Here is a 16,545-nt window from a genome sequence, read left to right as displayed (position 1 = left end):
CTCTGTAAAAGCTCTTCAAACAAAAGGCCAAACGCAGCAGTAAACAGCTTCAACATTCAATTTTAACAAAGTATCAGGACACGGAAAGGGCGTGTGGTGGAAACACATCATTTGTGAAATAAACTACTTTATTGTGCACCAGTGTAGTGGAGAAAACAAACTTTACAAGCATAGAGACTGAAGAGAGCTGCCAACTTCTTGTTCCGTTTCCGGCACCGTCGCGAGTGGCAGCCCAACCGCAGGCCCGTGCATGTTGTGTGGTATTTTGTACTTTAACTTTAAATTTGTGGACTATGCTGGAACTTGTGAATTTCCATTGGGAATGTATGTATGTATGTATGTATGTATGTATGTATGTATGTATGTATGTATGTATGTATCCATCTGTCTATCTACTTTGAGTATGTATGTATGTGTGGTCAGGGTATAAGTCCTTGTTCAGACAACTGTCCTGAGTGTACAAACACAGCCCACTCATTTGTGTAAAAACTAAAAATTGAACCTGTTTCAATTTTTTGACAAGTGCTGCATTGGCCAGTAAAACATATGCAGGCCCACATTCCTAGTACATGACTTTGTCTCATGTATGTTGTATTTTTAGTTTACCTTTCCTCCAGCGTTTCAGCTCATTCTCTAGTTTCTGTATCATGATGTTCAGACTCCTGCACTTCTCTTTCTCCTTCTCATACTTCTTCTTCCACTCCTCAGCAGTCAGCTCCAGGTTCACAGACACTGTGTTCTTTATGGTTTTAGCTCTAACACACAGAAACAACAGAGGAAATGGTTTTCACAAATACTCATTATTGTGCTGTCTGACAATTAAGAGATGATGGATGGATGGACTGAGGGATGCTATGTGTGACAGAGATGAAGAGTGATTAGTAGCAGTTTGGAGACGAGGGCTTGGCACATTTAAGGCAGTCTTGTTCCACACTGCTCTTGTTGAAGTTCATATTTTTCTTTGATATTTGTTCCTGTAGTATTTATTATTTGTATTTTTTTTGCCTTTTTTCCCTTGTGCAGTATTAAATATTGTTACAATTAGGTTCTTTCCATTTTTAAATTAGTTTTCTACCTTTTGAAAACTGTAGGCTACATTGTGTAATATGGGACTCATTTTTTTAAATAATTCTCATCTAACATTCCCAGAGGACACTATTGTGATGTGAATTTTGTTCCTATAATTCATCTTTCCACATATGTTTATTTTCATCTTGGGGGTGAATATCCACTTCAATACTCATGATAAATTACACCGTTGTTGCGGAGACAACTTCTTCTGGGCTTAAGTATTAGATTGACTTTGTGGAAAACAAATTCACTTACTTTGGTATTACAGTCAAGAAAAAGCACAAGTGCCTTTTCAAAGAAAACTTTCTCACTCTGCTAAACCACACGAAACTGTGCCTGACACAGTGGTCACCCCTTTCTACATCCTTGGTTGGCCGAATTAATTCCATCAAAATGAATATTCTCCCCAAATTTCTATACATCTTTCAATCAATACCGACATTCATTCCTAAATCATTCTTTGATACATTAGATTCTGTCATATCGTCTTATATATGGAAGGGCAAGCGCCCTCAGCTAAATAAGGTCCATCTCCAGAAGCCTGAAGGGAAGGGGGTATGGCGCTGCCTAATTTTTGTTTTTATTATTGGGCAGCCAATATCCGCTGTCTTACTTTTTGGTCATATTTTCATAATCGATCTGACTGCCCTTCAAGGGTGGCAATGGAGTTGGGCTCTGCTAAAAACTTTTCCATTCCAGCACTTCTTGGATCTCCACTCCCTCTCCCATCTCTACCATCTTTTTCAACCGTCCTTACTGGACCCAACATTTCAGGAATGGCAGAAACTGGGTATTGAGCGCTTCAGAGATCTCTTCACAGATATTAGTTTTGTATCGTTTGAGCAACTAACTGAAAAGTTTAGTCTCCCAAAGTCTCACTTTTTCAGGTATTTACAAATAAGACACTTCCTCTGCTGTCAGATACCAAACTTCCCTCAGACACCTAATATGAACATTGCTGATGCACTTCTCAATTTACAACCATCACGCAAGGGTTAGATCTCCATTATCTACGATAAACTGCTAGGCATAAGGCAGGCCCCACTCAACAACATTAAAATCACATGGGAGCGAGATCTGAATCTAACCTTGCCTGAGGACATGTGGGACACCAACTTCTCTTTGCGCCCGACGCTGCTTATTGCAATTCAAAGTTGTACACAGGACCCATATATCCAAATTAAAATTGCCTCGCTATTACCCAGATGCAGATCCCTGTTGCGACAAATGTAAGAGAAAGGAGGCTTCACTTATTCACGTGTTTTGGACATGTCCTAGCTTGGAGAAATACTGGAGGGAAGTCTTCTAAACGTTATCCCTAATTGTCGGCTTGGATATTGAGCCCAACCCTGTGATTGCTCTTTTTGACACCACCGACAACGTCGATGTGTGCCTGACCCCAGGCAAACGCCAAACTCTATCTTTAGCCTCTCTTTTGGCCAAGCATGCAATATTGCTGAGGTGGAGAGATGCTGCCCCGCCCACCCATGCTCAGTGGTTGAGAGATGTTATGTCTTGTTTAAACCTTGATAAAATACATTACTCACTTTGTAACTCTAAAGAAACGTTTCAAAAAGTGTGGGGACCCTACCTGAAATATTTCCATAACCTTCAAAGTAGCTAGAGATTGGATCCCTCACTCACACTTTGTTCTTTATCTTTATGTCAGCAATACCAAGCGTATAAATGGGGTCTTTTATTTATATATATATATATATATATATATATATATATATATATATATATACAGCAGGCGGCTAGCGTCGTACACAGGAACATCTGTACCGAGCAGGGGCTGGAGGTCCCAGGGTCAAGGTGGAAGACGCCTCCAAAGGTGATCCAGAACGACCGAGCCAAGATCCTGTGGGACTTCCAGTTCACAGACTGGTGATGGCGAACCAACCAGACAAAGTGGTGGTGGACAAAGAACAGAAGACCGTCACAGTGGTGGATGCAGCGACAGTAAGGTGGACAGTAACATCAGGAAGAAAGAGCACGAGAAGCTGGAGAAATGCCAGGGTCTCAAGGAGGACTTGGAGAAGATGTGGGGCATAAAGGCAAAATGGTCCCAATAGTGATTGGGGCACTGGGAGCGGTAACGCCCAAGTTATTATTATTATTATTAGTAGTAGTAGTAGTAGAAGTAGTAGTATTAATCAGAATCAGAAATCCTTCATTTATCCCCAAAGGGGAAATTGTTTTTGTTGCAGTGCTCCTTACAAGAATAGAATTAGAATAAAATTAGAAAAGAAAGAAAAGAGGGAGAACTATATATATAAAAAGTAAATATAAAAACAAAATATTTATACTGAGAATATATATATATATATATAAACAAATATACCACAAAATATCGAACAGAATATAAAACAATATATATATATACTGAGAAAAAATAAACAGTATATACAAACAGATGTGCAAAATAAATTTGGCTACAAAAGGATGTGCAAGTCAATTTAGTCAAATATGTAACAGCATTAGTGAAAAGTCCAAGGGCCATTCAGAGGGAGGAGTTGTGCAGGTTGATGGCCACAGGCAGGAATGATTTCCTGTAGCGTTCAGTCCTGAGTTTCGCTGGGATGAGTCTCTCACTGAACGAACGTCCTGTATTATTATTACTATTATCGTTTTGGTTTGGTTTGGTTTGGTTTTTTTAGATTGAAACCTGACTTCCAACTGTTACCTGTATCACTCCAGGAATGAAGCACAATTGGTCTATTTGTCCTGCTGACTCTTTTATGCAAAGGTCTGGCTTGGTAATGGTGGGTGGGCTGGGTGGGTTAGATAATGTTTTTTGTTATGTGTTGTTCTTATTTTCTCCCCATTGTGCATGGACAGGATTATCCTTTTCGACTGAAGTTGATTGTGTTTTTTACAAACTTCCTGTCAACATTCTACACCTGTACCATATATTTGTAAAAAAAATTCAATAAAAATATCTTTGAGAAAAAAGCATTAGATTGACTGACAACAGCTACACAGCCAGACTCTGTACATTAACATCTGAGGACCTTACCTCTGCCCAAACATGAGGGTGGACTTAGTTTCAGCCTCATTGTAAACAGACGGTGAGCAGCAGATGATGATGGTGGTTCGACAGTTTCCTCCCAGAGAGTCCTGCAGGATTCGAGTCATCTTACTGTCTCTGTACGGGACGTGGGTTTTCTATAAACAGACAACAAATGAGTTGCGTACATACTGACATGTCATTTTATTACTGAGGACTGAAGTTTAAGAACAGGCCGAGTTTAAGAACAAATTTGTCTTTATGAAGTTTAGAAATCCTGTCAAACATATAAAGCTGAGTTCTTAATTTGGACACTTTGGACAGTGTCATGTTAGCTAGCATTATGTTAGCGAGAGCTGTGTTGGGTAACGTTAGTAAGTTGCAGCATGGAGACATGAAGTGAAAACTCACCGTTCCTTCACTCAGAGCGGCGATGACATTGCCCAGAGCAGAAAGAGACTTGTTGATATTCTTGGCTTCGTCCAGCACGGCGCCTTCTGCTCCCGTTTTACTCACCTGAACAAAAGAAACATCGTCATCAAGCTGTTTGTAAAATAGTTACAATGTATTCTTGCTGTAATGTATTAGAAGCCAATGAAGAGCTGAATGATGAAACAATGCGATTAATTATCTCTTCTTGTAGGAGTTCTAACCATGAATCAATCAATGCGTAATGATTTCACACAGCACATCTTTCCATCAACTGCAAAATAATCAGATATTGTCTTCATTAATGATGTGTGCTCTGTCTTATGCTTTCTGAGAATCTGAAGTTTTGTCCTTGTTTATATAGGCCTATTTTCTTAGTAGCGTTTTTATTTTTAGATAAGTGACAGTGCACCTCTCCGGATATTTCTGTGCTACTTAGTGGAAAAATAGCTCACTACTGGAAATGTTTCATAATAGAGCAATGCTACCTGGGCATTACTGAGAGGTATAGCTAAAGCTACTTTAACACTGTGATTAAGGCAAAAATGCCCCAAAAAAATATTTCGTAGTACTATGATGTGACAGATCACTGAATGAATCCATGGAGAAGTGTGACCTTCTCGCTGCCTGCCAGGTCAACCAGGTAAAGTTTCCCTGACAGTTTCATCTCCGTCTCCACATTCTCCTGCTTGATGTTGATCAGGAAAATACTGTGACTGCGAGAGCTGTGCTCGTTCATGTCTGCAAGGAAAAAAATGGAAATACATCTTAATGCTCTACACTAGACAATAATAGGAACTAAAAACTCATTACTTATTTACTTATTACTTACTTATTACTATTAATCTTTAACCCGATTTTCTTTCATTGTATGTTCCAGTCTGATCACTGAGGTCCTCCTCTACCTTTCTTTTAATGAGTCCCATAAAAGAACTGGTGAGAGTGCCCTTTGTGGAACTCACTGCCTCTGGATATTAGAATGGCATGCTCTCTCAGTACTTTTAAAAATGAAATTAAAAAGTTACCTATCTTTTTAATTTGGCTTTTCATCTGGAGTAATTTTAGAGCCTTAGTTTCTAAGTTTAAATCATTGGTTAGACTCACTGGTGACAGCTACGTGTCTGTTTGCTTTTCCCTCGTCGATGACGTCCATCACCTCATCAGGACTGGAAACAAAACGCTCCGTGCAGCCCTGAGGAAGTACATATCGACAAAGTGCTGCTACTGCAGTACTAATACAGCAGTGCTGACATCAGGACATACTTTGACATGAATGTGACCCTAATGTATTAAATACTGAAGTTAAGTAGATACCTTCACAAAAGGAACCCTGTTTTTGTCCTCGTGAACAGCCAGGTTTGTCTTTGACACTGAAACAAGAATCACACTGTCATCAAGTTCCTCATCAGAAGTGAGAGGTGTGTGCTGACATATAAATGTTAAAGATTATCCTCACCGTCGAGTAAGTCTCTGATTTTATCCAGGTAGATTTCAAAATAAGAAACCTGCAAACAAAAACACGCACAGACACATTTCTTTATGTAGTAATATGCTATGTTAAAATAGATTATTATAATATGTAGTATTTTCTCTTTTAGAATCAAAGATATTAGATGTATGTTTTCAGGACAGGACCAGTAAACCAAACTTCATGTAAAAATGATGTGATTCACACATAAGTGCAAATTTGAAGGTAAAGAGCCAAAGGAGGCCAAACAGACCTTTATCTTGATTTGTTTTTCTGCCAATTCAAACGCTGTAAAAAAAATCTTCAATTCTTTAAATGAATTAGAACTCTCCTTGGCTCACACTTGAGCTTTCTTCTGTAATAACCAAAATGATTAGTTGGCTATTGAAGGAGACATGGGATTTATACTTGTTACTTGTTTGTTAAAATCAACAAAGAAAACCTGCTAATATATACATATGACTGCAGACCAGCTGGTGAACAGTGAACATATGGAGAGCAGGTGGGTCAGTGAATGCCTCACCAGTTTCAAATAAACAACAGTGTCTCCACAGGACGCCTGATCACAGATCAGATTTAACTCTTTATGTACAGACAGTCTTTGCTGAGGGGACAACAGAGAGGAATCTGATGCAATTATGACATCATCTAAATATCTGGAATGAAGGGGAGGATGAAGCTACGGGATGCCTGAGGTTCAAAAAGGGTGTTTTTAATATTAGTGTGTAAGTGAGCTTATTACTCACAGCTTACATAACAGAAACACATTCAGGTCCTAAAGTCATAATATCTAATCATGTTATGTGATACATTAACTTTCAAAACTGTTATTGTGATGTTATGTTTGGTTTTTAATTCTATGTTTCTGTTTCACTTTTCAGCAACCAAAGAAAGTGACTGACTGACAAATTCAAACTTTATATAGTTCATGTTATTTAGGTTATTTATGCTCACATTTCTAATATTGGTTATTGCATGTCAAAGTGACTTTCAGGCGAATGACAAACTAATAAGGCATAAAATGTGACTGGAAAACAATGAGGGAATAATGCACAAAGATTTGGGTAAAACTGGAATTAAAAATAATACAAGTATTGATAAAGAAAATAGCAGTATATTAAAATTCACTAAAAATATAATGCAACATATGAACAAAAACAGTGTTTTCATAAATGATCTTTCATAGTTTGAGTTTGATGCAGGCACCTCCTGACTGATGTAATCAGCGTAATGACATCATCACCTTGATGTGAAACTCCAGGTTCTCGTCCATGGAGTAGATGTGGTCAAAGATGTCTCTGGAGATACGAGGGATAATCCCCATAAGACGAGGATCATGCAGATTCCCCTGCAAAATTAAAAATTAAAATATCAAGACTTAAATATAAAACACATGTACACAGTAAAATTATAGTAATATACTATAATATATACTGTTCAGGTCAAGTCAATACTGCTAAAAGATGTACAGGTGCATGACTGTTCCTGAATATTAACTATAATCAATGTAGTAGTAGTTTGTTGTTTGGGGGAAAGTAAATGTATGTTTCATGATCAACAAATAAGATAATTGTGATGGCCATGACATCATGAGATGTTTGACACAATTTACATGTGTATGACCACCAATTTATGGTGTCCACAAATACATTGTCCAGTCCACAAACAAATACTGACCAATGGGAACAAACGTTAAATATTACAAATACATCCAAAGTTGAAGAAAATCAGCATTTTACATAGATATTTCTGACTTCAAAGATCTGATATTTGCTTTGTAGAAAAACACCTTCTATGCCCAAAAGTATTTGTGAAATCACTTTGCATTTGAACATTTTTAAATGTGTGGATGAAGTTCCGTTTGTGTGTTCAGTTTCAAGATTCTTGTCATAGTCTCTTATCCATAAATGCAAGTTGAAACCTTGGACATCTTGGTCCTCAGCACATTTAAGGGGAAATTTCAATGAGAGAAACGTATTTTTCCCCAAAAGATGAAATAGTCTGTCACCCTGTCATTAGAAGATATTCAACAAAAAAGACAACCAAAGACTTACAGGAGGTGGAGGCTGATGAGAGGCGAAACCAAAATAATAAATCCAAACTGTAATCCAAAGAAACAGGACATAGAGTCCATGAATCCCCCCCACACACACATCAAACCCCCCCCCCCCCAAAAAAACAGGTCAAAGATTTTCAGATAACAACAAATAAAAACAGGAAAACCCAAAGAAGGGTGGAACACTTGACACATGATCAAGACAGAGGGAAGTCACTGGGTGCTTTTCATGACGTTGAATTGTGCCTCCTCGTCTCCTCTCTCCTTCGTCGACCCGGAAGTCGTTTCCCCTCCGCCATGATGAAGGATCTTCCAATTGCTTAAATGCACCTGAAGGAGACGAGGAGCGAGGAGAGAGGAGGCTTCTGAAGGAGATCAGAGTGAGGACACACCGGTGTATCCTACGAAGTCTTTATTATTTAAGGGGCGTGTCGTATGTGGCACACGTTTGAATCATGGCGGGAGCAGGTCTTCACAAATGTCATCCTGATTCTTGTTTCAACTGTGTCCTTTTAACAACTGTGTCTGTCACCAATTCAATTCAATTCAATTCAATTCAATTCAATTCAATTTTATTTGTATAGCGCCAAATCACAACAGAAGTTGTCTCAGGACACTTTCCATATAGAGCTGGTACAGACCAAACTCTTTTATCTACAAAGAAACCAACAATTGAACCAAGAAATGAATGAAAATTCTTGGTATATTACGGTTTTTTAAAGCGAGGCTACAAGGCTGCTGGTTTAATCTACCGCACAGCCGTCCTCTGTTACGCCTCTAACGGCATTTAATTGAAACCTCATCAATAGCAATCAGGAGTAGAACAGTGTGACTGCAGATCTGACCATAATATCACGTTTTACAGCTTTTACAGCTGTGCAAACGTCATCAGTAAGTGACGTCGCTTCGGACTGACGCTGCGGAGCGAGGATTTTTCATTTCAGAGTTTCGTCTCCTCCGTCCTCACGTCCCTTCCTCGCATCCCTCTTTCATGTCCTCGCTGGGCGGAGCTAAGACGCGAGGAGAGGAAGCGAGTGGAGGAGACGAGGAGACCAATTTATGGAATGAAAAGCACCCACTGGCTTTAATACACTGTGGAGGGAGGACTAATGAGGCACAGGTGAAACAAATGAGGGACAGGTGACACAAATAAACAATTAAAAAGGTGGGAAAACACAGGAAGTAAAAAAAAAGATGACACATGAGGAAAACCTTTTTCAACATAAAACATGAAATAATAGAACTGACAACGAAAACCATGACAGTAGCTTCTGATAGCAGACAACTAACTGAATTACTCACAAATGGTCATACAGGTGTCTAAATTATGTGTGTATGTATTTATGTGTATTAGTGCTGCAGTGAATCAGACTGACCTCCATGGTGTGAGTCTTTCCAGAGGACGTCTGACCATAAGCAAAGATTGTCCCGTTATATCCTCCCAAAACATCTGAAACCCACACAACACAACATACATGTAGCATACATACAACATAAATGGATGACACGGAAAAAGGATATTGTTAGATGGACTCAGGAACACTTTGTAAAACTGTTGTCAGCACACAGTTTGTAAATGATTGCATTGTGCTTTTATTTGTCTTACACATCTCAACCTATTTGGAATTGGGGTTGTATATAATATGATCGATAAACATATAACACGTATAAAGGGGATATAAAACATTATTTATATGTTATAGTATATACAAAGGGTTAATAATCAGGTGAACTGACCTTTAACGATCTGTCTGGCACAGGTGTCATACACCTGAATCTGTTCAGTGTTTGGAGGGAGGACTCTGTCAAACACATATGGCTTCCCCTGGAACAAGGAAAAACATCAATAAAATTAAGTCTGTTTTAATTCTGTAACAGTTAGTTGTCTCCTTTTCTTCCTTCAAGTAGCTTTCAGGTTGTCAAACTTCCCTTCTTCTACTCTGCCTGATAGAATCATGCTGATTATATTCTGTGTACCACATCATTGAATCTCGTCATTTCCTGGTCTGAAACCCAGGTGGTAGCATGAATCCTACTGTCCACCTGACATCTCTCAGTGTCTGCGCACCAACTGAAGCCTGTTCTTGACAGGACTTAGCTGCTGATGTGAAGTCCTTTCCCATCTGACAGCTCAGACAGTAATGAACTTGGGTGTTACTGCTGTGACAACTGATACTGCAGATTCACTCTCCACAACATCAAGAGGATACATCCGTTCCTCACCCAGGGGGCAGTCCAAGCTCTCTTCAGCTGTCATGTGTCTACTGCAACTAGGTCCTGGCTGATCTGCCTCTGCAGGCCATCAGACCTCTGCAGCTCATTCAGAATGCAGCAGCTCAGCTGGTCTTCAACTGACCCAACTTCTCCAAACTACAACACTGTTGCTTGTAAGATTTGTATGTTTTATTGGTGTCCGTATCATTTTCTTGTATTTTGAGTTCCTGGCAGTTTCACACTCTGTTAAAGTGATAAAATGAGAAGTCAGACTTCATGCTGGAAAAAAGAACACCATTCATGCTGTTTAACAAACAAGACGTGACGAGCAGCAGCTTCCTGTTCTTGTCAGAGGCTTCACACACTTACACACTAATAAGCTGACATTTTAAGTCATCTGAGGACCGTTTGATGGTTTTATCAGCATCCCACCCAACACACACACACACACACACACACACACACACACACACACACACACACACACACACACACACACACACACACACACACACACACACACACACAGATTCAGATTCAGAGCAGGTGTCACTGAACACTAAAATGTCAGTGGAATAATAATATTTTTGATTATCTTGGCTCAGTATATTTTCTCAGAGTCCAAGGCAGCTTCTTCAAATGTGTTTTTAGTCTGGAAATCTGTCCAAGAACCAAATTCATTCTCATATGTGTCAAAGAAAAGCAGCAAAACTTTAATTGCATTTGAAAAGCTGAGAATGTTCAGTGTTTTTTTTCTCTTGGAAAAATAACAGAGGAAACATTGGAAGGTCAATAAATCACTAAAATCCGCCTCTGAGAGCAGAAACATCCACAAACTCAAACATGCTGAATATAGACGATTATTAATTCATTATTGATTCTATTTTCATTAGAAAGTGATTAGTGCCACTTCCCCACACGTCATTAGACGAGCTACACAAATGATCCAGGTTAGTTTTAGCTGAAAGCTGACTTTTTTCGGACTTTCCTCTTACCTCTAAATTAAACAAGGGAAGAGTTGGGTTGGTATATCTGACTCCTCTTCAGTCCCAATGACGATAGGATATAATGTTAGGACCAGTCTTGTTTTCCTTGTACTCGACCTTGCTAACATTTTACACAGAAGAGGTGTTGCATTTCATTGCTATGCAGATGATACTCAGATATATCTCACCATAAATCCAGTGGTGTTGCTAGGGTCTCTTGGGGCTCCAAGCAAGAAATCCCTGGGGCCCCCATCCCACCCATGCATGCCACAAAAATTTGTTTTTTGCACACATAAATCCACAATTTCTGGGACATTTGACCTGAATACTGAAAAAACAGATTCAATAGAATAGACTCAAAGTGAGGTCCAGGGACCAACAGAGGTCCCTGAAAGACCAGGCCTATCAATAATCATTGTTGTAAATAAGTGGCTGGGGCCCCCCTCGTGGCCGGAGGCTCCAAGCAACTGCATGGCTTGCTTGTCCACAAGCCCCGCCCCTGCATAAATCCCAATGACCTCTCTGACCTGTCCTGTTTGGTTGAATGTCTAGAACATGTAAAAGACTTGTCTGCAAATTTCCTTTACTTAAATTCAGAAAAAAAAACTGAGTTTGGTACAACTGCTAAAACATCAAGTCTGTGGGGAAGAAATGGATGGATTTTTTGATTCCGGCCTCAGTTCTGAAAATCTGCTAGTCACTGCTTCAGTTCCATTTTTATAAACAAAAAAATGCTAGCATTAGCATTTAAAAAATATATATATATTCAGCATCTCATAAGCCACAGGCCAGAAGTAATACTGGTTAACCAATGGGGACTGGAGACTCTAGAATGACACATCTGTCAGCTCTTTGGTGGAGCTGCTGCCAGGCGTCCTCTCTTCACAGAAAAGTGACCTGAACATTGTTATTTATGTTGGATCTTTTTACATTCTGTGAAGGAAAACTGGCTGCAAGGTCTTGAAAAAAGACTTTTGCCTGCTACTGCAGAAAATGATCAACTGTCACAACAGATATTCATATCAGGCCCCATTCCAACCTTGGAGGAAAGGCATCGAGTCTTTCATTAGACTCCTTGCCCCGACTACATAGCAGACATCAGCATGCCTCACCCATGGGATAAAGTTTATTGACAATTTCAGCCCCTTTTGGAAGCGTAAAGGCCACATGAAGCCTGATGGAATACATCAAACACAGTCAGACAGACTATCTCTCCATCCTCTGCTTTACCTCACCCAAAGGACATTCCAATCAGGGATACAAAACCCCTCTTTCCCACCTCCACAACAATCACCAGTCAAGTTAAAGCTGCCACAGTGACGCTGTTTCCAGCAACAGCCGAAAGAAAAGAATGTTTATTACATGTCTATGTCTATTTCTATGTGTCTCTGCCTCCATCTTTACATCTCGGTCTCTATGCCGATCTCAATCTTTCCTCTCAGCAGGTCAGTCACTGTCTGTGTCGTCATGGATACCGCATCCCATTGGGAGAGGCCTGAACGAATCACAGGAAAGAAAAATGATTACTGCTCAATGATGCAAGACACACACACACACACACACACACACACACACACACACACACACACACACACACACACACACACACACACACACACACACACACACACACACACACACACACACACACACACACGTTTGAATCATTACAGGTTTCACGTCTGAGCTGAGAACAATATATTTTTGTGCTACTGTCTGTCACGTGATCTCTGGCAGCCATTAGACAGTCATGGAGACAGAAAATTTCCCACGAGACTTTGCAGCAGCTCCAGCTGCCTGTTTCTCTGAATAAGACCTCACTGATCTGCAGCTTCAGTCAGGAAGTAAAACCAGCGTCAAGTCGAATCGCTGAGAATCAAAGACAGAACAAACATGGATTTCTCTTGTTGTTTCAAGGTGGCGGTGCAGAGGCCGCCTCGTGGCCATTGTTCTGTGTGCTTTGGTTCATAATTCAGTTTTCTGCTGTGGTACCTGAAGCTCGTTCACCAGACAACAGCTCATGAACATCAGGCTTTTGAAAAGTCCAGTGGATTTATGTCACCTCCAATCTCGTGTTATCAGTGGAGTGATTGGACATTCTGGTCAAAGGTGGTCTCACCTTTGGTGGTCTCACCTTTGACCCTGTGGTGACACACCAGAGGACAAGAACGCGTGCCGCTGCACACGAGGCACAACATTACTTTTGAGACTTTTAGCTTTTATTTATTTAATTTCTGTTTTGTCTTTTTCAAAGTTAAGGACACACAAGAGAATGTCAGGCTGCAAACAAAGCGCTCTGCTTTCAAGGTCAATTAAAAATAAGTAGTTACTCTTTGAGTAACTTCCATCTTTTTAAATTGATCCTTAAACTTGATGCAGAAACAAACGTCAGTGTCTGTTTATGTTGAGTGAATGACGTCTCATTAAAGAGACAAAAGCAAAGAGAAGCACACTAAACTGTCCTCATTATATTTCTATCAGAAATCTGAATGATTATATTTGAACTGGAAACTGGGACAGAGTCATGACTGTTAGCGGGACAGAGGGCGTTTGTGTTTCAGGTTTAAAGGACAAGCTGGACGTCTACATTCATTTTTCAATTCTATTAATATGCTTATCATTATTATTATTATATTAAACTAATGCCCCCCCCCCCCCCCCCATCACCAGCTTCTGAGGCCTGAAGATGACAACCAGCCAGGCTTGGTTTCCAGCCTCGTCCCCTTTTGACGACATTTTGTCCCGTAGACAATGAAATGCGTGAAGTCTTTGCAGTATTTTCAAGCCCTCCACAGCGTCACTTCAGACAGACTCCGCCTCTCTTTTTACACCCAATCATGTGACTCACCTGTTGTCAGGTAACCTGATTCATTATGAGATGTTCACCAGCTGTTTTCTTTCACCATTTCACAACTTTTCCAGACTTTTGTTGGCACTGGCCCAACTTTTTTTGTAATTTCTCAGTTTGAACATTTGATTTGTTGTCTTTGTGTTATTTTCAGTTAAATCTGGGTTTCGATGTTTTAAATCATCACATTCTCCTTCTATTTAGGTTTTAGACATTTTTGGGAACAGGGTTGGAAACATCGTTAAAATAAACAGAACAGCTTTATTTCATCAGGTTAAATTAAGAAGGAGAATCGAAGAATAATGCGAAAATCTTTCAGAACATTTTTCCTTTGATGTTTTAGATTTTAATTCATTTAATTCTATTTCCAGGTGGAATTCGTTTGTTCAGTTGATTCATTCATTGTTTTCCGGTGTGTGTGTCCGCGCTTCTATTGTGTTTCTATTGTTGCTGCCGGACGGACGGAGGGTGTGCCGGTCAAAGCAGCACCGTGTTTTCCAAGAACTCACCGCCACCACCACCGTGTCCTCTCCGTTAAATTTGGGGACGGGTTTGTCTCCGCGGCTCTGCTCCGCGTCGTTCAGCGGCCTGAAGCGACACATCACCTTCACCCCGCAAACCCCGCACTCCGCCGCGTCCACCATCATCGACACGGAGACAAACAGACCACCGACAGCTCAGCACAGACGCACCGGGGGAGACGGCAGCTTCACTTCAGGTTCGCCCGGTCCAGACACGCAAACACCAGACCGGAAACGGTGCTCGTCCACCGGACAGAAAACAGGCAGCGTCCCGCCGTGAAATGGACCAGGTCTCCGCTGAGGATGAAGGTCTCAGTCCGCTCGGCGTTTGTCCACCGAGATGCTCCCTGCCTGTCTGAACACTCCCACCTTACACAGGTCCACCCTGGACCACCGAGCCGCAAGGAACCCTGGGATATGGAGTTATCCCTGCTTATGCAGGGATGGACTGAAAGTTTATTCATGAGGAAACTGATCAGCTCTGTCACGCGGAGGAGAGGAAAGGAAGATATGACACTAAAAATATTTAGAGAGATGATTTTACTTTTTTCCAGACACCTGGAGGTTCTCCACAGAGAACACAAAGGGCTGAAGATGATCTAACATCCCACCAGAGAAAACATGCTGCGCTCTCCTCATCATCACTTTGTCGGATCAGACTGAATGTTGGTTTTCTAACAGATTCCTGGACTCTGTTTAAAACACCAATAAACCAGAATCAGTCCCTCACAATCAAACCGTGTTTACTGTGTTCCTGAGTTCATGTGTTCATCTCCTTCATCCTTCGTGCGTTCACAAAGTGGTGAACTTCTCTCCATCCTCTATGAACGACTGAGACTTTCCAGGACGCCCTTTCATACCCAATCATGATCCTCTCACCTGTTTACCTGTGGAACGATCCAGACAGGTGTTTCTAGAGCGTTCCACATCTTTCAGTCTGTGAAACGTGTGGCTGCATCAGATTCACAATCAGCAGATATTGATTTGATATTGATGGACTCTGAGCTGTTCTCAGGTCAGTTTATGTCAGAGAGGATCACAGATCTTCTGCATCTGCTCCACACGAGGCTGAAGAAACGCGCACACGAGGAGAGCGGCAACAGGTTAACGGTCATCTCGTCATTGTTTAATGCCTGCGCTGTCCACGGGTTTTCATAGTCGTCTTTTAAAGGATTAAGAGTATCTAAAAAAGAGTACATACTGATGAAAAACTGTTAGAATTTAAGTTATGCAGAAATGAAGTCATAAAATCGAGGACTGTCACAATCTGGTTGTTAGCATTTGAAGTTAGCTTTATCAAGTGTTAGCTCCAAAATAGCTTTATTGAGGCAGTAAGCTTTATCGAGTATTTGCTTTAAAATAGTCTTAGCTTTATCAAGCGTTAGCGCTAAAACAGCTTCACCAGCTGCTTCACCAGAAATCAGATGGAAGCCCCCCCCTCCATGTTTTTAACGTAGCACACCAAGTCTGAACCTTCAGCCCTTTGAAGTAGTGACAACCTACCAAAATGTCCTCACACACACACACACACACACACACACACACACACACACACACACACTCCTGGACATGAAGGACAGCATGAATCCTCCTGGGCTTAAAAAAAAGACTTACCTTCAAACCCCACCAGCACAACATACTATATTACTTCTATTATTTTATTATATATAATCTTAAATACAAAAAGTTAAAACAAGAAAAAAAAGGATAAATAAATGAAATACAGTTTGTAAAAACCAATGTAAATTGCACAAATCCTTCATGCATAAATGCAAATGAATAAAATAAATAAAAACTAGTATTTGACACATGAATAAGCATAGATAATTTGAATATGAGTCTGACGATCTAATAACCATGCTTGAAAAGTCCCTGAAGAAAGCTTAAAAAAAAAAACTAGCTACTCTTTGTTGCATAAAAAAACTATTTTGTATTTTGTGAT

General features: G+C 40.3%; 1 protein-coding gene across 1 annotated transcript in view; it reads right to left on the bottom strand.

Moving 5' to 3' along the window:
* Positions 1–15,015, bottom strand: part of LOC139340267 (kinesin heavy chain-like) — a 29,030-nt gene extending 14,015 nt beyond the window's left edge. Inside the window, exons 1-11 of the mRNA XM_070976016.1 lie at positions 14,592–15,015; positions 9,772–9,859; positions 9,411–9,484; positions 7,222–7,326; positions 5,967–6,015; positions 5,825–5,880; positions 5,615–5,702; positions 5,127–5,251; positions 4,493–4,597; positions 4,091–4,239; positions 607–755 (exon numbers count right to left, since the gene is read on the bottom strand). Of these exons, the coding sequence (XP_070832117.1) occupies positions 607–755; positions 4,091–4,239; positions 4,493–4,597; positions 5,127–5,251; positions 5,615–5,702; positions 5,825–5,880; positions 5,967–6,015; positions 7,222–7,326; positions 9,411–9,484; positions 9,772–9,859; positions 14,592–14,729 (1,126 nt within the window). The 5' untranslated portion in view covers positions 14,730–15,015. The remainder of the gene's footprint in view (positions 1–606; positions 756–4,090; positions 4,240–4,492; positions 4,598–5,126; positions 5,252–5,614; positions 5,703–5,824; positions 5,881–5,966; positions 6,016–7,221; positions 7,327–9,410; positions 9,485–9,771; positions 9,860–14,591) is intronic.
* Positions 15,016–16,545: the final 1,530 nt, after the last annotated feature.

Source organism: Chaetodon trifascialis, chromosome 12, assembly GCF_039877785.1.
Source record: "Chaetodon trifascialis isolate fChaTrf1 chromosome 12, fChaTrf1.hap1, whole genome shotgun sequence".
In the NCBI taxonomy this organism is placed as follows: Eukaryota; Metazoa; Chordata; class Actinopteri; order Chaetodontiformes; family Chaetodontidae; genus Chaetodon; species Chaetodon trifascialis.
The sequence above is the reverse complement of the archived record's forward strand: the minus strand, read 5'-3'. Positions and strand labels throughout refer to the sequence as shown.